At 41.3% G+C, this 22,793-nt stretch overlaps 1 protein-coding gene across 2 annotated transcripts in view; it reads left to right on the forward strand.

Annotated features, from left to right (window-relative positions):
* Positions 1 to 489: 489 nt before the first annotated feature.
* PLCB1 (phospholipase C beta 1) overlaps positions 490 to 22,793 on the forward strand; it is a 411,218-nt gene continuing 388,914 nt past the window's right edge. For both annotated transcript variants that reach the window (XM_009556561.2, XM_054062286.1), the window contains exons 1-2: positions 490 to 831; positions 12,421 to 12,498. In XM_009556561.2, coding sequence (XP_009554856.1) covers positions 733 to 831; positions 12,421 to 12,498 — 177 coding nt within the window. In that variant the 5' untranslated portion in view covers positions 490 to 732. The remainder of the gene's footprint in view (positions 832 to 12,420; positions 12,499 to 22,793) is intronic.

Here is a 22,793-nt window from a genome sequence, read left to right on the forward strand (position 1 = left end):
AAAGCCACAGGGGGAGGAGGAGAGAGAGAGAGGGAGCCATGAGGGGAGGAGGGGAGAGAGAGGGAGCCATGAGGGGAGGAGGAGAGAGAGAGAGGGAGCCATGAGGGGAGGAGGGGAGAGAGAGGGAGCCATGAGGGGAGGAGAGAGAAAGCCACGGGGGAGGAGGAGAGAGAAAGGGAGCGACAAGGGGAGGAGGAGGGAGAGAGAGAGCGCCACGGGGGGGAGAAGAGAGGGACACGGAGGGAGGAGAGAGCCACAAGGGGAGGAGGAGAGCCATGGGGAGAGCAGGAGAAACAGCGAGCTCCACTGGGGGAGGAGAGAGCCACGGGGGGCGGAGACAGCCCGGGGGAGCCTCGCCCCGCAGAGGAGGCGCTGCCGCTCCCTCCGCCGCCGGCAGGTGGCGCGGTAGCGCTGCGGGCGCTCCGAGCCGGGCGCGGGGGAGCCCCGGGGGCCGAGCCTGGCGGGGGAGGGGCGGCGGGGAGGGGAGCTCGGGCAGCGGCGCCGAGCGCGGCGTGCGAGGGAGCGGGCGGGTGCGTGCGTGGCGAGCCGCCGCTATATAGAGGATGTGCCGCTGCATGGCTCGCCCCGGCCGCCGCCGCCGCTCTCACTGAAGCCTCTCTCTGCCCGGGCAGCCGCTTTTCCCCGCCGAGCCTCCGGGCAGCAGCGTTTCCCGGCGTCCCTCCCGCAGGTCTTCTCCGCTCCGGGGAGGGAGAGCGCTTCCATGCGGGGCAGATGGCCGGGGCGCAGCCAGGGGTGCACGCTCTGCAGCTCAAGCCCGTCTGCGTCTCCGACACCCTGAAGAAAGGCATCAAATTCGTCAAATGGGACGATGTGAGTAGCTCCCCCGCGGTCCCCGGTGGCGCTCGGGCGGCGGGGCAGGTGCTGCGGAGCCAGGGCGGGCTCACACCCCCGGCAAACTTTCTCGCTTCTTTGCCATCGGTATTGCAAATGTTCCCTTGCACCTGTTCCTCTAGGTTCGTCTCCCACCCCAGAAAGGGAATAGTCGACAGAAAAGGTAAAGCTCTTGGTGTTTTCCCTCTTAAGGTGTCCAGTGAAAGGGTGCTACAGGGTTTGCAACTTCCAGCCAACTGCTGCCTCGTTATTCCCTTTGACAAATAGGTTGAGGCATACACTGCACTAACTGGGAGGCTTCTGTAAGAAATTGACAAGTACTTGACAAAAGGAAAGGTCTCTCTTCGCTGGGCTGCGTTGAGCCGGCTCCTTTAGCGAGCAGCTGCTTCTCCCGCCCCTCCTTGTATTATCGTGTGCGTTGCCACCTCTGTCGCCCTAACGCAGTTGTTTCAACCTGTCTCTGTTGTTCCATCTGGCTTTTCCTCCTCCTGGCTTCTGTCCTTCCTCCTGGTTCCTTCTCTTCCTGTTGTCTCTCTCCCTGGTGGGCTTGTAGAGCCCTGGCATGTTATCCCTGGGCTTGCAGATGGGGTACCCCATTTCATCCTCCTCTGCAGAAGGTGCTTTCTTGGGTCATCAGGGCATGAGACTTGCCCCATACCACTTGCGGCTTCCCAACCTTTTACACTTGCGTTGCTTCACGTAGGAGAGGAGTGTGGTTTTCCCTTTACCTTTGGTAGCCCAGCTGTTCGGCAGTTGGGATTTCTTTTTTCACTTGCAGGTGATGCCCAAGATCATTTCAGAGAAAGGTAGTTTTTCTCTGTTTAGTTTTCCTGTTCTTGGAGCGCCAAAGTAAGACTGCTGTGCTGCAGAGAAGGAAAACAGAAGGGGCATGTTCTCTGCTAGCTTTGTTCCTACTAGGCAACATCAGATATTTGTGTCTCTGTTGTGTGTGGAGGAGCAGGTGCCCCAAAAAGTCTGTCTGAGAGGGATGTCTGGAGGCAGAAGGCAAAGTGAGACTGGAGCTGTGGTAAAGGGGTGATTGGGAGCAAAGGTAGGCATGCTGGCCAGTTTGGATGTCAGGCGAGTTGTTGGGGATAACTTTGTTTTGAGAGCCTTAACGCAGTGCTTGTGATTTTGCTGCAAATTCAGCTGTGCTAAAGACATCCGCAGCAACAACTGGGGGGACAACAGAGAGAGAAGAAGGAGCAGTTTGTGTGTCTTAAAAACTGTACTTGTATTCTCACATATCACTGTTTTGCCATTGCTTTCAGCCTGTCCAGCAGCCAAATGTGTGAGCTTGACCTCCATAAACCTGTGATAAATACTTTCAAGGAGGGAAAGGACAACAAAAAGCTGAACAACTTGTGGCGTGAAAGTTTATTTACAATAGTAAGCTAACACATGTTTAATAAGCTCAGCAACCTGACCTTGTCCACGGTAGTAAGTGCTGTCTTGACACAGGTTATTCATGTTTGGAAGATAGATGGGAACTAAGCTTGAATGACTTGCCTGAGAAAATGTTTTCCTTTAATGTAGGAAAAGGCAGCATAACCTCAGCCTTGTCATTGCAATTATTGCTTTATTTTTTGTAAGCTATTAAAAAATTTCGACAGGTATATGCAGAGGTTAAGTTAATGGTAGTGTAAGTCTGCAGACTGAAAGTCCAAGCAATTAGACAACAGTTGAAATTATTAGATTAAGTGCTATTTCCCAAGTAGTATATCGTATACATAGAATTTGAGAGAGATGTTCTCTGTGCACAGTGGATGTTCAGTGGCTGACCTGTCTCCTACAGACTACTTGGTAAAAAAGATTTCCAGTTGTGGACCTAAATGCTTCAATAATAAAATGCTGCTAAATTCTGGCAAAAGACGTGCATTTGGGCTTAAAGGTGTTACTCAGTGATACACAGGTATTACCTGGAGTGTGTGACTGAGATGAGAAAGAGTGCTTTTGCATTTAGCAAGTGCTTTCATCAGCAACCTTGTGAAAAATGCTTATTTAGCCACACTATGTGGTGAAGAATAATAGCATTAACTCATTGCTGACCATGCATTGTGTGTATATGTATGCATTTCCCACTCCCCAGCCCACCTGTCTTCTCTGTAGTGTTTCTTCTCAGCAGTGGAAGCCCCATGAAATCAAAGATTTCAAGGGAAATTAATCCCCTTTGGCACTCTGACTGCGAGAAGGTCTTCAGAGGAATGTGTGTTTGAGAAGTATTTGTGGTTGAGTAGCCAATAACCACTTTGGAGTGTTTGTTTTCTATCAAATTAATCTGTTTGGAGGGTTTTTAAGAAATTATGATTATTAATCTGAACCTCTGTGGTCTCTCATGTAAATAGGCTTGCACAAACTCTTCGCTGAAACAATAGGCTGTGATGAGAAATAGTAAACTACAAAATATAACAGTAAAATAGAATTGACCATAATGAGTACTTTGGATCTGCTGTGCTAACAGGACTGTTCAGAAATGCAAGCCTCACATACTGATGTTTACTATGCACCATTTTCTATTTATTGTTTCTGAGTGAGAATGGGAGTTGAGTTCTTCCGCATCGCCTGAGCACTAGGGCAGCATGCGTTCCTGTCCAAGGAATATCCTTGTAGTACACTTCCCTGCTGTTTTGTTTTGCAGTTTAAAAGATGGGTCTATTGACTGCTTCACATTTCACAAAGCAAAAGAGTGTTTTCGGTGAATTCCTATGACTGGTACCAAGTTTCAGCCCAAAGCAAGATTTTTCCAGCTGAGTTATAAGCCACTGAAAATTAGTGGGTTTAATTAATGGAATTAATGGAAAATTAATGGAAATGCTGCAAGGATTTAAACCAAAACATGAGAGGCGTGTGAGGAATTTCATGGTGTATAGAGTAACAGTTGTTAACGAACATATTTGCCAGGTTTTAGAAGGATGCTGCAGCACGGTGCACAGAACATCTGATGGAAGCTGCAGTGATACGGACTTACAAGTGGAACCAGTTGTAGACTTACCATCCTCAGCTTCTAGTAGCTCTGTGTCTTTGTAGTACCTCTGAGGCTGCTAAAAAGCAAATATGATACTGACATTATTACATCAATCTCCTCTCTCAGAAACAGCAGTAACACTGCTACATGTTACACTTAAACCTCACCCAGTACCTGCCCCCTTCTCGATGTGATGATGATCCAGTTCGGAAGACAAATGCCTTCCCCGAGCCTCGCCAAAAGGAGAGGAAGAGGTTATGTCAGCCACTCAAGATCACGTACAGGCAGGTGGAAGGGAAGCAGCTCAGGAGGCTTGAAACTTCGTATCCTCTGCAGACCATCTTCAGTTTCTAAATTGTAGAAGCGTTAGGATCAATTAAGAAGTTTTGGCCTTGCAAGACAAGTCACACTTGTGCATTAGAATTAGATGTAATATCACTTCCACCATCCAATGCCTGATAGAGTCTATTAATAAATTCTGTTTTGGATCAGGATATAAAGCACTAAAGTCAAACATGATTGTTGTCCTGCTACTTTGCTTTTCCTCACACTGTTTCTGTTTTATTCTATAAGGGTATTACAGGTAGGAAACAAATTTTAGAATTAACTCTTCTTCTCAGTACGTAGATTGGATTCACAAGGCGCAGAAACAGCTGACATTTTGAACAGGTGAAAGATAAAAATGACTGGTTGCTTAGGTGTGTATTTTGTGGAGATAGGCACATGTGTGTCTGGTTTAAGATACCGTTTAGCTGAGCACTTGCTTGTTTCCAGTCATGTTTCTTCATGCTGTCTTCAGTTGGGCGTTTATAACCTCTTTTCCCTTGCTACTGGGAAGAGACTCTGAGTCTTTATATGTACTGTTCTGGTCTTTGAACAGATGCACTCTCTTATCCTATACAGAAGCAATGGCTCTGAGAGAGAGAGAAGGCTAAAAGAACTGATTTGATCCACTCTGGTGTAGTGAAACCTAGGTTATAATAGCTCTTCCTGATGAGAGCTTTAAGACAGTTTAAGAAATAAATAAAAAGGATGCAATTAAGTCCATGGGTAAAGCTTTTTTTGTAGGGGGTAAATTTAATGTAGCATAATGTGTTGCTCATTGAGAAGGTTAATGAAACCTGAGTTGATAGGGGAACTTCTCTAGAGTCTGATGTTTGAAGAGGCTGAAACTTGTCTTAGCTGTCTTCTTTTGCTTTATTTTTCTCTGGTTTGTCGTTGGAACAAGGTAGTCATAACTGAGCTAGAGCACAGCTGAGCTGATGTTTTCTAAGAGCACTAATTGGCACACTGAAGCAAGTTAATATAATGGTTTGTATTAAAAAACAGATTTGTTTTCAGTTCTTGCTTAAAGGCTCTCTTATCTTCCCTCGTGATATGTGCTTTACATCAAGAATTTGACTAGTCTCTCTGTGGCTTACACTGTTTACTTTTACTTGCAAGTAAACCATAGCAATAATGTAGTGTAACTCTGCCTAAATTGAGTGACGTGGTTTCAGTTTCATAGACATTTTTTTCTAAATATTTAGTTACCGAAACAAACTTGTTGACAGGTAGCATTGTTTAGTGGCTACAGCACTTCACCAACATTCCCCAGTGAGCTGCAAAAATGAATCTGAGTCTTTTAAGTTCTGTTTTAATACCTCTCTTTTGGAGCTCTTCATCTATATAAAACATTTTTGACCTGAGACAGTGAATGCTGTGTAAAATTTCTGCATTTATTTATTTGTTTTGCAAATCTTTTAAAGATGATACATCCCCTTTAACCTTTCAAGTAAACATAAGATCAGATACCGTTATTATGCATAAACTGAGATCAAACAAAGGAAAAAAAACCTGGAAGTTTTCAGAAGTGATTTTAAATGTTGATGATCAAGTAACTTGGTTATTTTCCTCACCCGCCCCCCCCCCCCTTTTTTTTTTAACTCTACACAAGTCTGTTGCTACAGTACATTACTGAGGCTATGAAAAATGAACAACTGTTATTCTGTGCATATAAAACTAAAACTGAAAAGAGTTTATTTTTGCTGAATGTTTTCAGTCTGAGAAGAAGCTAGTCCAACATTCTAGAGTTGTTGGGTTTTTTTTTTCTTTCTTTGTTGCTAATCTTTATGTAGTAAACAAATATGAGCTCTGTGCTGTATAAAAATATTCTATTTAAATGAATAAAAGTTGTTGTTTTGGTGTTTTAGAACATAGAATAATTAGATTGAGTTTAAAATTTTTCAGCAGTTAACATTTATTAAAAGGGAAACATAGCTAACTCCTTTGGAAGGCTCTTGATGACTTTAGCTTAGAGGGATAAAAAAGCTTTGGATGTCCTGCAGAATGGTTAGATGCCTGATTCAGTGGATCTGGTAAAGACCTCACCTTTAAGTTGCAGATAACATCTGTTTTATTGCAGCGTTTGAGCCCTTGGACTGTTGGTAGATACTTGAGGAATTGAAAATCAGAAAACAGATCTTAAGTAAATGAGGAATCCTGTGCAATAGGAAAACTAACAGTGAGTTGAAGTTTTGCACTGTATGCTTTCTTGCTTTCTTCACTTTAATGTTTGAGTGCTCAGGACCTTTTTTTTAAAAAACAAAACAAACACAGGCTATGGTGATATAGAGACTATGGTGAAATGGTTAAAGTTAACTTTAATCATTATAGAGTCTTTTATCTACTATAAATTAAATGATTCACTAACACTTTTTAAATTATTTTCACGAGACCCACTAGATGACAAAATGTATTCTCAGTTGTACTGTTGTAGGTCCAAAAAGGAGACCAACAGAAAAAAACTTATTTTTAATGTGTGATTAGATACCTTGGTCCTAATTTTCAGACTGCATAGCACCATACAGTCAGCTGCTGAGAATGTCCCCAGTGACTTCACATTAATTTGGTCTCAGCATCTCTAAAAATTGGAGAATGAAACGTAGAAATACAGTTCCAGTATTCCCTTAAAATCAGAATAAAACATTTTGCCCATGAACAGAATGGTTTAAATGGCTGGCTCACCATCATGTAAGAACTATTTAGAGAGATAAAAATCTTCCTGTTTGGCATTTGACTACCTTAGCTATAAATTTCTCCCTTTATTGACTGCATGCTTTGTGGCACCTACAACAAATAAGGACTCATACAGTCAAATCAAGACTGCATATGGTAAGACTATATTTAGCCCAAGAATATGGACATCCCAAGAAATGAGACAAGGTAGTTGTCTTCTGAGGAATGAATCCTACTCAAGGTAGCTATTTAAAACTTGCAGGAAGTTAGTCTTCAACTAGCAGAATGATGACTTCTGTTGAGTGGTACCATCACCAAAGTTTCTGCAGTCTTTAACCTCTCTAATAGTGAAGAATATTTTCCTTCACATTCCTTTTGAACAAGTGGGATTTCAGTTTACAAGTCCTGTAAACTCAATTCCAATTTTGATTTCTTGTCCTGCTTCCACCCTCTAGCACTCATTTCACCTTCTCCAATGTTTTGTTTTTGCAATCTGTTCCTTTACATGGCAGATTTGGTTCTTCTCCCCTTAGTAAAAGAGGGCATCTTTACCCTTCCGTACTATTTCAGTGGTTTGTTGCAAAACCAGGGGATGGATACTCTCTCCCTCTGGTCATCCTGCTTAGTTCCAGTCTGAGAACACCCAGTGTATTATGGAATTTAACAGCTGACCATGTGTAAACTGTGGTTTTGCCATGCTGCCTTCTTTGCTCCTTCTCTGCTCTCCCAAGCTTGTAGTCACCCTGCCTTGTCACATGGCAAAAAACCTCTTTGTAAGGACTCTCCCTGCACCTTTCCCACAGCCTTGCACTCCTGCTCAACCAGAGTTCAAACCCTTTCACCAAAGTAAATGAAAAGTTGCAGAATATTTTGCTTCTGCCAGAAACAACCTTTATTTCTTAACTTTGTGCCTGGAAGCAGTTAGCAGATATTTTCCACTAGAAGGTTCAAGCAAATTAAATAATGGTGTGTAAAAGCCTTTTCAGTTTCTATTTGGGGATGTTCAGTGCCTCTAAGAATGTGAGGCAAAACTAGGAAACAGTGGTCTGGCTTCATAAGGCAGTGCCATGAGACTCATCTGTTGTAAGAGCTGAAGATAAAGGCTGCTCTGCTTTTGTTTTTAAAAGCTGTTGGTGCGAGTTTTGACTGCAAGTCTTTCTTAGCATCATCACAATGATCTATATATGATTGATTACAACACATACTCATCTGACTTGTGGTTCTGCTAGTTGACAAGGTAGATTTTCATTTCCCTGTAGGTACTTTTAAGATGTGTTAGGAACTTTTCATCTATGGCAGGATTGACCAGATGGTTGTATTGCAGGCACACTAGTCCCAGCCTGTGAAGTTCTGTGATCGTTTCAACACTGAACTGTGCTTTGCACGAAACAGTGGCTCCATCCTTTGTGGCTGGATGCACAGCTTAGTCACGGGGTGCTCAAAAGATTAGTAATAAGATAGTCTTTATGGGTCAGTAATGTTAAAATGAAGGTGGCACTTTTTGCTTACTGATGTCTGCAGTCTAGGGGACCCACACTTAAAATCAGACCTTGAAATGGTTACTTGGCAGGCACTTCAATATGGATTTTCCATTGGTCTTTTATGCGTATATTCTGTTGTGCCTGGATGGTAAGGATCCCGGCGTTCTCTGTGGCACTTTGTGGGCACAAATCTGAAGCATATTTGTTTAAAAGGATAAAATAAAGAATATTGCTAATGCAGGGTCTGAGGTTGCATAGCCTATTAGGAGGCAACTTAATGGAATGAGTGTAGAGCAACTGCATTACTCATTTGAGGCTATGAAACTGGAGGAAAGTAGAGAATTGGCCCTAACTCAACAAACAAAAAGGTGGAGGGCTTTTAAAGGGGAAATTAAAAGCCCTTTAAAAAAGTTATTCACTGAAGTTTAGACTGGTGTGATGTGCAGCACACTGGGATTGCCAGGTTAGGGCCACTCAAAATCTTTCTATTCAAGGAACTTGCAGTGGCAATCTATTGGAAACCAATCCACTGCTTGGCACAGGCACCCACAGGTGACATTTAAAAAGCCTAATAACCCACAACCATTTGCATCACTGACAAACACTCAGCCTTTCTCTTCTTCCTCTCCACTTTCTGGGTGCACTTGATTTTTGCCCTAGTCACCTCCTCTTGCTTCTTTTCTTATATTCTTGGATGTGTCCCAAGAATCTACCCAAAGGGCTGCTTGCTTTGTTGACATCCAGAGGATGGTAACAGCTGTGTCCCTGATAGACATCTAAATAAGTGTTAATTTCTCAAGCCATGAGTTTTAGAGATGTACAACACCGACCTCCCCCGACCCCCTCTCTGTTTTATTTTCATGTTCTGGATCTGAGTGGGTTAGGGAGGAAATTGATATCTGTTCCCTATTTGTTGGTCCTTCGAGGTTTTTTTTTGTTGTTTTTCTCTTTATCTATTGTCCTGTCTGTTAGCCTCTTCTTTAGAGTTGTGTATAGTGGGAAACCTGTTCAGGGGAGTTACAAGATAATTCAATTTCTTCAACCAAAGAGTTGATCTAATGGGCTTCAGGATACTCTCCTGAATTACTGCAAGTTCAGTAATAAACTGTTATTCCCATGTAGTACAATAGGTTTTGTAAATAAATGTACCACACAGCTGTCATTTGAAGCAAATTTCTGTTTCAGAGCCTTGAACCCCTCTTCTCGCTGAAGAACTGTGTCAAGGGTTTTTCATGTATCTTTTCAGTTTTTGCCTGCTTTTGCAGGCCCTGGTTGCAAGAGCATCGTAAAAGCAACAGACCTGTTCCTTGTGACAAAGGACTCCATGTTAATGTGGAGTGGGGAGCAGGACTTGCAGGGCTGATTAGAGGTTTATTTCCATTCCTTTGCACCTAGAACTAAGGAACGTGGCTTCTGAGTCAGGGACTTATAAGAGTTATTGTTAACTTGGAGAATATATAAAACATTGTGCACATAACTTATTGCTGCTGTTGGCTGCATGGGAGGATTCCCAAGGCACATGTGCACAGTCACAAGTAGTATTTCTCAGATCCAGTGTTTGTATACAACTTGACAGCATGGGGTTCTCATGTTCATCAGCATGTTAATTGTGCTATGCTTAATGTCAGAGTAGTGTAGTTAATTTTATAAAGAGGCATAGTGCACAACCACCTTTTTCTGATTGAAAAAACTACAACAACAACCAAACAACTTCCTGGAGCACAGAGTACCTTAAATTAAGATTTATCATTATCTCTGTCATGATGTGGTTTCTTTTATATCACCTAGTAGTTATTGAAGACTCTTTCTCCCTTACTCCAGTTCTTGAGGCTTATTATAGTCAACATTTAACAGCCCACATCTACTAAAGTATTAGTTTGGCAGCTGTATGTCATCAGCACAGATAAATCCAAATAGCTTTTGGGTTGAAGTAACTGATTTGAAATGATGAACCAGCACTGGTTAATCCTAGGCAGAATCGCTTCATGCCTGTTTCCCATTGCTTCCTTCTTTCTCACCTCTTCCTAAGTTGTGTGTATCTCATCCAAAGGTGGAATGACACTTAGTCTTTTTCTTTCCTCATTTTACATATTTACACACAGGCTATATGGAACATAATGAAGTAAGCTAGAAAAGGAGAGATATGTCTCAGAAGCAGTTTCTTTTCTGCTTTTTGAAAAGCAGAGGTTTGAGAACACTTTTGTAGAAGCTTGTATGGACAACCAGTCAACATATCTTGGCATTTTTTTTTAAATTAAATTTACATCTTACACTTGAACAGTACCTGACTCTTAGGTGTGTAAGATGACTAGAAACTATAGAGGAACAGGAAAAAAGTAAATGGCACCAATTCTATATGTCTGCTCTCTTGAGGGAAGTATATACAATTCTGTTTTCTTGTTTTGAGGGAAAAGAAGGTTCCGGGATGCTTTGTGGACTAGCTCCAAATAGCACTGCCTGGCAGCAGTACAGCCACACTTGTTCCCAGCCTCTAAAAGCTCACCTAGCACCCATTTGGGTGTCAGTGTACCTGTGGGTAAAGTTAATCCACAGCCAGGATCATCCAGTTATTAAGAGGACTTTTACGCTCAGTTAAAGGTTTGATCTTGTGTTTCTTCTTAGTGTAGAACTTACTCTTCTATCTGTATTTCTCTTGTGCTGAGATAAAAACATGCTTCATACTTGACTCTATTTCATTCTTCTACTTGTTTCACCACAAGCTTCGGGCTGGTGCTGAGTCTGTCTCTTAGCTTCTTTGGGACTTGTATTTTCCTGCTGTAAACTGGGAATAATTCAACTTTGCTGTTTCACGATTGTCAGTTGCTGGGAGTTCGGTACTCAGTCACAAAGGACTGTACCACTGGCATAATATAGATAAATGTTATCTTTTTGCATCAGAAATAGCACTTGCATAACTTAGTTTTTATTTATTTATGATAATATCACTTCCATCAACTTTATTTGCACTTTGGGAAAAAACCCAGCTAAAAATGTTTGATTTAAATTTGAACCTATTTGAGCCCATTTTTTTTTCCTTAAAGGAATGTAAACCGACAGGAAACGGGTGAATGCAAAAGCTGTAATATACTTGTAACACTTTAACAGGAATCTGCATCCTTTTTGGGGAGGAATTCTGTGCTTAGCCTGGTTTTCTGTAGAGAGAAGGCTTAAACAATTTTTCTGTCTCCTTCCTCCTTTCTCTGCTCCCTTCATGACTCTTAAATTGAGTTTGGCAAACAGGTGGAGGTCTCAAGACAAGAGAGTTTTTACAGATGTCATGACAATTAATAATGGAAAGAGAGGAGGAATCCTATTGGAACTAGACTTCACTGATGTCAATTATTGTTAAGCACCAGGGAATCCTGATAAGCGAGAGATGTGGTGAATACCCACCTGTGGAAAAGGCTTTGGCTAAAGCCTATATGTCCTGAGTCGGGTGCCTGCTATCAGCCAGGAGACATGAATATGTAGGAAACCAGGCTGCCTTACTTATAGTACATACAAATGTGCTTGGTTTTAAAAGACCTGAGCTGTGGGTGTTACCAGAGGAGACAGATTTTCAGCCAATTTGGAGATGAAGTGCAATGTATATGCTCTCCTTTCTAACATCTAGCTGGATGGTAGAAAAAATAGAAAAATACTAATGGATAGTAAATGACAAAAATCTTAATGCAGTGGATGTTATTCCAGGTTTTCTAGTTGAAGTCAGGCTTTGTATGTTATAGGAAGCTTATAGGTGTTTAGCTCTTGTCTATATCTGAAGTCTAATTTGGATCAAGGTGGAAAGTGGACTTCTGATATCTATAGTACTTTACTATGTGGCCTCTAGTTTGACAGTTTGTGTTTTGTTGTCTTAACTTCACCTACTTCCAGCTTTTCTGAATTAACTGTGTGTTGACAGGTCTGGAGTTGTTTAGTGCTATCTTCTCAGTCATGGAAATACGTTATGTCAGAAAAATGGAGATTAGGCAGGTCAAATTCTTTTACAGACATCTTGCTAGTGGTACCTTCAGGGTAATTTCTCAATGTTGCAATTCATTAATGTGGGTGGCAAAGCAGCTAATGCATAATTGTTCTGTGTGCTGACATGGAATTTTTTGTCTGTCTTCTTTTTTTTTCTTCCAGGACTCCACTGTTGTGACTCCAATTATTCTCAGAACAGATCCACAGGGATTTTTCTTCTACTGGACAGATCAAAATAAGGTAAGAGAAAAGCTTCCTGCTACAGAATGTTTTGTTCTGTTTCCTGTGGTGTGGTGGACAGGAGTCAGGAGGCTTTGTGTGCCAATTCTGGCACAGCAGACAAGCATCACATCAGCATATGTTCCTCTGCTCTCCTGGGGAGCAAATACAACAGGCCTGTGGCTCATCCCTGGTGCATAAAATGTGGAGATATGGGTGGAAGACTGGAGTTTTCCTGTATTCTGGTAACTTCCAACCACATGAATGGTCTGATGTCTAGTGAGGTGTATAGTTGTCCTGGTTTACAGGCAAGAATCCATTTGGAGTGCTGTTGTAGTTCATAGTTGGCTTGTGGTTTCTCTGTCCTGCCTTCCAGTACACTGGGGATTTGGGTTGTGGTGCACAGCAGACTCAGAATTCCCAGAGGCCAGGGTTTCCTTTGAATTCTTCTTCCTGAACTGCTGCACGCTCCCTGGCCATGCCTGCTGGGCCATGTCACCGAGTTCTTACTGATCCTTGCTGGACTCTTACTTTCTTTTAAAAACATTCTGGTGTGCTTAGATCACTGTTATGGCTGGGGAGCTGTTGGGAAAGCTCATGGCACAATTCATCGCTGCGTTATTCCAGTTTCATGTTGACATCACTCCTTGAAATCAGCACTGTTGTGTTGCCTAGTGTTGGAGATTTTGGAGCTGCGCTGAGTGAAAGTGTGTTGGTACTCTGGGCAATTTGGGGCAGTCTGTTTTGTATTGCATCTCAGAGATATAATAGCAAATTATTGTTACAATCTTTATATTGAAAGGAACTGCGTGATACTGTCCTTTTTTTTTTTTTTTACAGATGAATTTTCAAGTACTTATGCAGTGAGTGCTTGTACTGGTTCCCTGTTGAAAATATGTTAGAACTTGGGAATGCTTGAGCTTTGGCCTTGTGTTGGAGAATATGCCAAAATGACTAAACGCGTAGTTGTACTATTTTGGCTATGGAAACATGGTTCACCAGCTGAGTAGCTGTGTTGCAGGAGTTCCTGTTGATTTTATGTTTAGATACCAGTGCTAAAATTGCTTGAGGGGGTAGCAACCATTAAATGTGCACTGTCCAGGCAATTTGCTATTGCATTAGATCACATTTATCTTCCTGTGTTTGCTTTTTAGAGGAGATGGAGCACGGTTTTCAGTCAGCATATTTGGAAATCATGTAATGGAGCTATAATAAAAAAACTTGTCTTTTCTGCTCGTGCTTGTACGAGGTGGTGGTTGATAGCGGGTTCATCTTTTGACAGTCCAGAGTTGTTAAATTACTGCTCAAAGAAGCAAAGCAAGTGCCTTAGAAGTTGGAGGCTATGACTGCCTTACACCAACGCAGTAGTTATGCCAGAACACAGCGCAGTCTTCTGTTTTTTTCCTTCCTCTGCATAAACTAATTGTGTAAGCTGAAAAATAACTGCCAACTTTGTAATAATAAATGGAAACTCGGAGTTGATTGCAGAGTTTATTTCACTTTTTATATGTTTGGCACTAAGACCTCCTTCAGTTTCCGACTGTTGTCTGTAAAAACAATGTCTTGAAGCAATTCTTTGAAGAATAGCTATTTATAGAATTGTTGTTCTCATATTCATGAAAATATGTATTTATAATGCTTAGAGCATTTTTTAAAAGGTTGAGTATTCATACTCGAGACAAGTGTCAGTTTGATTTTTAAGCTTTCAAATCAAGCCTCTGTAAAGGGCAACAAGAAGGATTTTTTTCTAGTTAATAAATCATGACAACTAGGTGAAGCTTGTTTCTTAACACCATCCTAGCAATATCTATATAAAGAAAGTAAAAATTTCTGTTGGGGCACTGATAATTCAAGGGCTAGGAAAGAGATGCCACTTTCTGCTTTTATAGAGAATGCTTGGCTTCGTGTTTCTCGTAGAATTATAAATATATTTAAAAAGGAAGTTATATAGGAAATTCTCTTCATTTCCTTCTCTTTGTCTAAAGTGATCCTGTGATGACTGGAATTATGTGAAGAAATAATATCTGGACAATACATGCTCTATGCAATTGCTTTCTCTTTTTCTCCTCCCTCCCCCCACCCCAGTTATTATTTTCTAAGCTGTTGCCTTTGTCATAACTGAGGCCTGTTATTTTCTGTGTATGGAGGGACAGATCTTGTTAAACAAAATGATGAACTGATAAAAAACCTGCCTACCAGCTTCCTTTCCAACCTTGTGATTCTGTGATTGGTAGCATTGGTAGCTTCCTGGGAGCTGACTATGAACGAGAATGAGACAAGGCACGAGTTGCAGCCGTCCTGCTAACTGTTTGACTGTCCTGTTTGCCAGACACTATGCAAAGCAGTAAATTTCTGCTTGGATAACGGTATGGCTTTTAAATTAGGACTCTGACTCCTTTGGTTGTTGTTGCCTTATCTGTAAAGTTATATAAAAATTACATGGATTGCTGGAGGGAAAAACGAAAAACAAAAAAAAAAGTGTTCTGCTTCTGTTCAATTTTTATTTAGCTTAAAGGATGGCTGGTTGTAGCTCAGCAGCTTTTTCTGACTTGTTGGCTGGTTGAGCTGCTTCTTGCATTGCTCTCTTGTTCCTTTTCTTTTGTTTCTTTTCTGTTGCAGAGAAAGGAAAACAATATGCCATGTCTGGTGTCCAGCAGTGTATCTTTTAGATTGATCTTTGTGTGGTCAGAGCTCAAACTTTGTGGTAAAGATGCATGTTCAGTGCAGCCCTTCGTCAGTGTCACTGACCCCATCTTGTAGTTCTCCATGAACCCAGGGTTTGCAGACTCGTCAGTGAGTGTGGGTAATGCTGGAGTTGAACAGATGATGGGTCAAAGAGGGTGCCAATAAAGTAATTCTTACCAAGAAGTTTTATGTAGTTGACCAGTCTGGACTCTTCACTTGCTGCCCCTGTAACTTTCTGATAAGTTATTTAGTAGTAGTTTCATGCTTGCAGGAGCCATATGCTCCTAATAAATCATCCTAAGTGTGTAGTTTCGGATCCATGCCTCTTATGTTACACCACATGTGAAACACAGTAAGGATGGCCATTCTTGTGAGATGAGGTATTGAGGGCAGCTAGGCTTAGCAGAATCATCCTCTCGGGATTCACTTCTAAAAGCAGGAGCAGAATTTGTGAAGAAGGCAAGCTGGAGAGGCAAAGAGCACGAAGAAGCCTACTTGGCATCAGTGGCTATCTAACAACTTATAGGCAAGGCAAACACGCTAATTGCTCTAGACTCCTTCTTTATGCCTCTATGATTTGACCATTTAATTATGTTTGGGTTGGCTCCAAAATGTCCTGCCAGGTACCCAGGCCCAGCACGAATGCTTCTGGTCACTAACGAGCCATAGTAAAAAAGCACTCTGTTTGAATTACTTTATCAGCAGAGTAAACCTAGGATGAAAATGCATACAGGTTCTTCTGACCACATGCCATTTCTCTTTGATTTTTACGTGCCAGGTTCACCTTTGCTGTCCACCCTATTGTGGTCATAACTGCAGTGAACGTCTGTTAAGCAAGTTAATTCAAGCTCTCATCTTACAAATTGGTAATAGTAGTGTAATATCCTGCAGTTCAACATGCTTACTGCATATTTGCATATTTAAGTGTACTTTGCTGTCGTCAGGAAAGATAATCCTACAAAATAAAGTCATACATAACATTTTGGTATTTTCTGGTAACAACAGGGAAATTTTTTCTTTTTGTTTGTTTTGTTTTAAACAGATGGCAGGATAGCTTTCTGGTTTTAATTGTATTTTTCTGTGTGAAATCCCTTTGTTGCTGAAGGTTCTGGAATATTTGCTTCATCTGTATGTAGAGTGCTGGCTGATTTCCTATTATTACTTGAATAATTCTCAACATCAGTTTCAAAAAAGCAAAATTAATTAGTGTTGCAAGCTAGCATCTGTTACATATCTTATTGTTTCTGTAATGTTTCTTAACTATAGCAAAATGAGACAATATTCATTGTATTTTCCTGGTTTTATGACCTGACTAAAATTTATCTCAATTCCTTGCTACTTTAAAAAAAAAAAAAAAAAAGGCTGCCATTTCTTTTTTTCTTATTCTGGTCATGAGTGTTGAAGAAAGATAAATCAAAACTCAACTAGGTGAAGTAAAAACCTACTAGAATAAAAGAAGGGATAACAAAGAGCATTTCTCAGGAGATGAGAAGAGGCTGGAAACGTTTGTGTTTAGCCTAACTAGCAAAGCAAAGCAGAGCCAGAAAGAGACTGATTTTTGTCTACAAATGTATATATAAACAAGTACATAGGCAGAGTAGGAGGAGGAATATGTATTGTCAGCCAGCTCATGTATTATTACTTTCACGTCATTTAGCTGGAAGTTATATTACACAATCGAATGGATGTTGGGAGGAGACACTTGACCATTGACTTAGTGCAGTTCTGACTGCGTAAGAAGTAAAAAGAAGAAAGCAACTGTGGTGGAGGCGTTTTGTTTTTTAAAAGTTTGAGGATGGTATAAGAAGCCTTCCTCTTCATCTCACTAGCACATACTGATTCATTCCTCTTTATTTTAAAGCTAGGTAACCCCTCTGACGCAGCAGCATGCCAAAACCACAGAGGATGCAGACCCTGTCTCATCCGCAGTACTATGAAAAAAGGTCAGCTGTCTGTGTTGTGAAACTAAACCTAAGTGTCCAGTCCGAGGGAGTCATCAGCGATCTCTACTGCCTTCTGCAGAAATGCTGTTGTAAGGAGATAATAATCCTATTTGTCCGAAGGAGGTTGGTGTTGAGATACTACTGTAAGTGCTGAGGTGATACTGTGCAGGAGGGGATGTGTGGCTGAGGCTTCCTTCCTCTGCTGGTTGCCATTAGAGCACTAGCACAGTCCAGCTGAATGGTTTGGCAGGAGGAAGTCCCTGCTTCAGCGCCTAGCTTGTGTGTTTCATAGCTCAGGCTTTTAAGTGTATTTGAGAGAAGGTGGAGTGGTTGAGATCGCAGCAGTACAGAAGTACCTGTGGCCAGCTGTTTCTGCCAGCTCTGGCGTGCTCAGACTAACAGGCAGAGGCACTCAAATCAGTACAGCTTTTTAGTAATGACAACTCTGCATTTCTCAAGGGAATGAGTGGGGTTAGTTTCCTTTCTTACAGGGACAGGCCTGTTTTTATATGTGAATATCACTGACAGAACTGGTGCTAACATGCTGTAGCTCTGCACGGAATACGAGCTTGCCTCAAGAGCCTGTAGCTGTAGTACTGTGTCTTGAGCTGGAGCTTTCTTATTTCATAAGACTTCATGAAATGGTTTCATATGATAAGAGAAGAGAATTTTTCTGACCTAGAAGGTCCTTTCCCCACTTGTGTCTTGAGGTGATCGTGAGTTTCCTTGAGCCTGAAAACCAACACAGACTGCAGAGTGAGTGCGTGAAGTGAAGCCTGAGGACTGTGCCTGCAGTAGGTAAGGTTCTTTAGGATTAGGCTTGGCTTCAGCGTATTTGTAAATTCTGTAGCAATCTCTTTGCCCTCAACCAAATCAAGGATGATGTGATGTTGTTCCAACTGCTGCGAATTTTGGCTGTGTTATGTAAGAGTTCTTTTGTGTCTGCTTTGAATTGGGCCTTTAAAACAATTGAGTCAATATTTGTACTGCCCTGTGGGTCAAAGATCTTTTCATTACATCTGTATAGGTTTTACAGTACATTTGACAAGCACACAATAAAGGCTGAAGTTAATATATCAATATTTAAAATATGTCTGCTAATTCAGTGAGGAGAAGGTAATATTTAGTAGTAGTAGGTCTAAAATAGTTCCTCTGAACCACAATTGTTTGGCTTAGTTTATTCAAGTGTGAGATTACGTAGTGATGCATCTCACTGCTGAAAACATTCAAGAAGTGCATCATTAGACATGTATTCACACTTTCTGGCATGTAAAAGTAAAAAAAAAAAGCTAAATAACTAGACCTTTTTAAGAACTGAGATTGTAAATATCATTAATTGAATGAGAAAAGATGGTGCCTGTCTCTTCATATAAGAAGTTATTTAAAAATGTACAATGGAAAACTCTCTTCTTCCTCATTTTTTTAGCATCTCTAGCGTATCAGCAGTCAGCTTATTGCTAGTTCTGTTTGGTAATGAATATTGGATACCTGGACCTCTGTCATGCAGTTTGTCATATGCATGGATTTGCCTTTGCTTTAGCTGCAAAATGCAGAAGTCAGAATGACTTGGATCCATGTACCACACTGGCATTCTATCAGGCACTGTACAGGATTTGTATATTTAGGTCTTTGTGTAGTGGGCTTTTTTTGTTTCTTAGTAGCAAATTCTGTATTAGATGACTTATATTCTCAGTGCTTTAGTACTTGTGGTGCTTCTTAAGGAACCTCTGTAAGAACATTATTTATAGTCTAGATATACACCTTCTCTGGGGTCAAATTGATATGAGTGAAAATAATGCTGAATCTAGGAAAGTTTCTTATCAGAAAGACTCTTTTGATTTCAAATTATAATCCTTTCCCTGCTGAAGGGGAAGTTAAATTCATTCTGTCAATGATGTCGCTCAGGGCTTGCTCCATGTGGCACTATTCCTTTATTCATTTACTGTACCAATGGACTGAGTGGGAAGCTGCGGGTGGATTGCTTCTGATTTTTGAGGGCAAGGGTTGCTCACTGTTTTGCAGTTGGACATTTAAGGAGTGAGGGGTTTCAGGCTCTTGAAGGTGGAGGAGATCCTGTGGAAGTGTCCTGTGCTAGTTGGTATCTGATATTCAAGGCAAATAAGGGACATGCTGGAAGAGATGACGGTAGTTTTCACTGGAAATCTGGATGAGGACTTCCCTCAGACGAGGAGTTGTGATGTAAGGTTTTGCTTTGCAATGACACTGTAAATTGGTTGTGAACCTGAAGCAGTTTGTAAAATACCAGTGGTGGTGCAGCAAATAATCTGTGCCTTTGCTTGACTTTTGCAATCGTCTTAATTCATGAATTTGAGTTGTAATGTTAGGAGCCACCATAGTGGCATTAGAAACTTTAGGCAGGGGATGTTGTTGTTGGAATGCAAGCAGAATTTTTTGGAGAAGAAAAATGACCTGTAAATATTGACATGCAAAGTTGTATCTGTTGTGTTTTTAATGGGAAATGGAAGAGGATCTCTTCAAGGAGGCAGATGCTTACTAAGGGACTGTTGTAACCATTAGGCTGAGCAGTGCTGAAATTGGAAATGAAGTCCTGCAGGTGAATTCTTTCTCCAGTGAAGATGTAGTTATACGATATGCAGCATAAAAAGTCAACTCGTCAAAAATAGAGAGGCTCATTAATCTCTAACAGGAGTTTTCAGCTTGGATGTACTGACACTAGCTTGAAGCAGCTGAGAGTAAAATATTTGAAGGTTGAGCTGCCAGCTGTGATAGCAGCCAGCGTGGTAATCCTGGAAAGTTCACCTGCATGCATATGTTTTCTCTTTAACATAGAAATAACTCCTCATAGTATCTCTAACGGCAGTTATCTAGGAGTTCAGAAATCATAACAGTGCATGAGCTGACATCTATACTGGTGGGTCCTCGCTGGAAGCTGTGTGCCAGTGCCTTTGCCAGTGAAGAACACAGCCTTCTTGCTGGCTCGTACTACAGAGCTCATTTGAAGGTAGAAGAGACTGATGTATTTTGAAGTTGGGAAAATTTCTTGCTCAACAGTTAAAGCAGTGGGGGAGTCAGCATAGCAACAGTTCATGGTCACCTGGAAGCTGCAGCTCACAACTGCTCAAAAATGGGCATGTGAGCAGAATAAAAGACAATGGGAAAAGTGTTAGGGGAGTGCCACAGATAGTGAAAATGGAAGGAAATATTTCATGGAGGTCAACTTCCCATCAAGCTGCTGATTTAATTTTTAGCAGGAAACCTTCCTGCTTTCAAAATGTGGAAATTGTTCAAGGCCCATTAGGGAAATGGTACTACATCAAACACAAGATCTCTAGTAAGCATTTCCTGCTACTAAATATCTCCCTTGTTGTTGTGAGGGAGGCAGGAATAGAAATGAGTTTTGGGTTTAATCCTCAACATAGGTCCAGTTTCTGAAATGAAGAAGTCAAAGAACTTCAAAAAGGGAAGATGACCCTGGAGTCATCCACACTCGAGCATTGTTCGATTCTCGGGTACTGAGAACAGTCCTAAGATATTTTGTGTCATGTGAAAATGTTATCCTTGTTGTCTTAAATGAAAGTGGGTTGTGACTTTCCTGTAAAGATGAGATTATAGGTTATCTTTTGTTTAGATGGGGCAAGATTTGGTAAGCTTTGGCTGTAGAATACTATAAATGTTAAATGTTATTACAAAGATTAGAAACTTGTTTTTGTGCAAGATACCTTTGTGATCTGGCTGCTGGAAACTGTTTTGTTGTTAGAATTCTCAGCTTAAGGAGAAGAAAACTTGTGGTACATTAAAGTGACTTCTTCAACGGATGCCTGTCAAGCTATCAAATGCTGTGTGTCTTAAATAGGAATTTTCTTACTATTCACATCTCACCAGGTCATAATGTCATTTAATGTTTTGGTATGTACTTGGCTTTAATTGATAGCGATGTATGCTTTTAGGAGGTAGCTGAGAGTTGGGTGATCTGGGTTCTTTGCCTCTTCATGGTCATGATTTGCCATAACTCATTATTGGGTTGCTCTATGTCCCTGTGTCTGTCTTCACTTGTGCCCTGCCTTTGTCTATCCGAGAAGCCCTGTGTGAGTAGGGCTGCAGCGGGGATGCTAAGTTACTGCCGAATTAGCACCTGGTACAGTCTGGTTCCAACCCACTGCTGTATGTGTGCAGTGGTGTTACAGATGTTAATATCTTCTAGCTGAGAAGGGTTTGTGGTACATGGAGACAGTGGGTCTAATAAACTAGCCTTAGTCTGTTTTCCCCTCCTTAATTAAAAAAGTCTCTTGTGTTGGTACCCGCAGCTTGTACATAGATTTGGTTGAGTATGCAGCATTGGCTTTGCTGACTGACCTATTATTAGCACATCAGCTTTCCTGATCGCTGGGAGGATAACTGATCTCTCCGAGTGCTTGTCAGACTGCCTTCTCTGCTGAAGCTCTGCCAGTTCAGGCACTTCTCTCTAATGCTTCATATCGTCACTGTTTCCCCTCCCTGCTATGCTTTCAGGGTTTTTTTGTGATAACTCTGGCAGAGAGTGCACTGAAAACAATGATCTTTAAGTAAGATCATTTAAGACATACTGTCTCCATATGTGTGATCTTCCTGTGTGAGCATACACACCCCAGTAGTAATTAGAGTTATGTGATAAATGGCTTTGCAAGTTCTGGTTGATTTTTCACGAGGAGTTTGAAAAAAGTTCTTGATACTAAGTGATTGGCAATAAATGTCAGTTTTGCACTAACAGTTGCCTTAAAACAATTGAGGCCTTTTACCATTAAAAATGTGGACTTACCCTTGCTTCATTTTTCTTGTCCCTGCAGTCTTAGTATTTTACAGCAGCTCTACACATTTGTAGCTGGCGTCATGCAGACTAGAAATGATAAAGCAGTTGGTCTGTATGAACAGCGATGACAATGTATAACACTGCCTTCCCTTCTGATTTGGGGTTAGTGTGTAAGGACAGAAGATACTTTGTAGGATCCTCTCCTAAAGAATTGTCTTTCAGTCCCGTTTTCTTTGCTTTAACAACAACTTTTATTACATATTCCAGTACTGGAAAGCATGTGAACAGCCACACACTACAAATCTTAGGAATTTTAGGTTCACGGTGTGCGGCTGTTATTTTTGTGTGTTTATAAATACACAGGTGCTGTTTACATTGCCAGTCTCCTCCAGAGATTCTGCTGGATTAGAAGGTCTGTAAAATCTGCAGACATCCTCTGCCTGTGGTATGTATATTCTCTTGTCTGGAGCCTGGCTTTCTGTTTTCCTGATATTTTCTGCTGCTGTATCTCCTCCACAAGCGGTAGTGTTGCAGCTAAAATTCTGAACTAGCTCTGGAGGATGTCAACCCTCAAAACAGGGAGACTGTTTCTGAAGTGCCTATGCCTTACCCTGGCTGTGTTTTGTGTATGTGTGTGCGCATGTGTGCTGTCAATAGCAAACCTCCTTTTATGCCTTTTCAGTGTTAGGGCTCTCACTAGATGGGAAATGAGTATTCATTACTTCTTCTAATTAATCTTCCCGTGTAGGCAAGTTTTCCATTGTATTCTGAGTTCTCTATGTCATTCTCTGTCCTTCACTTATTAACAAAAACCATTAATAGGTGGATGTTCTCATCTTTGATACCTAGTTTATAATGATGTAGCTCTACTGATGTGAAGTCCTCCCTTATGCAATTGTGCTTGGGGGAGGGAGTGAGGG

The sequence above is a fragment of the Cuculus canorus genome, chromosome 3 (assembly GCF_017976375.1).
Source record: "Cuculus canorus isolate bCucCan1 chromosome 3, bCucCan1.pri, whole genome shotgun sequence".
NCBI classification, from domain to species: Eukaryota; Metazoa; Chordata; class Aves; order Cuculiformes; family Cuculidae; genus Cuculus; species Cuculus canorus.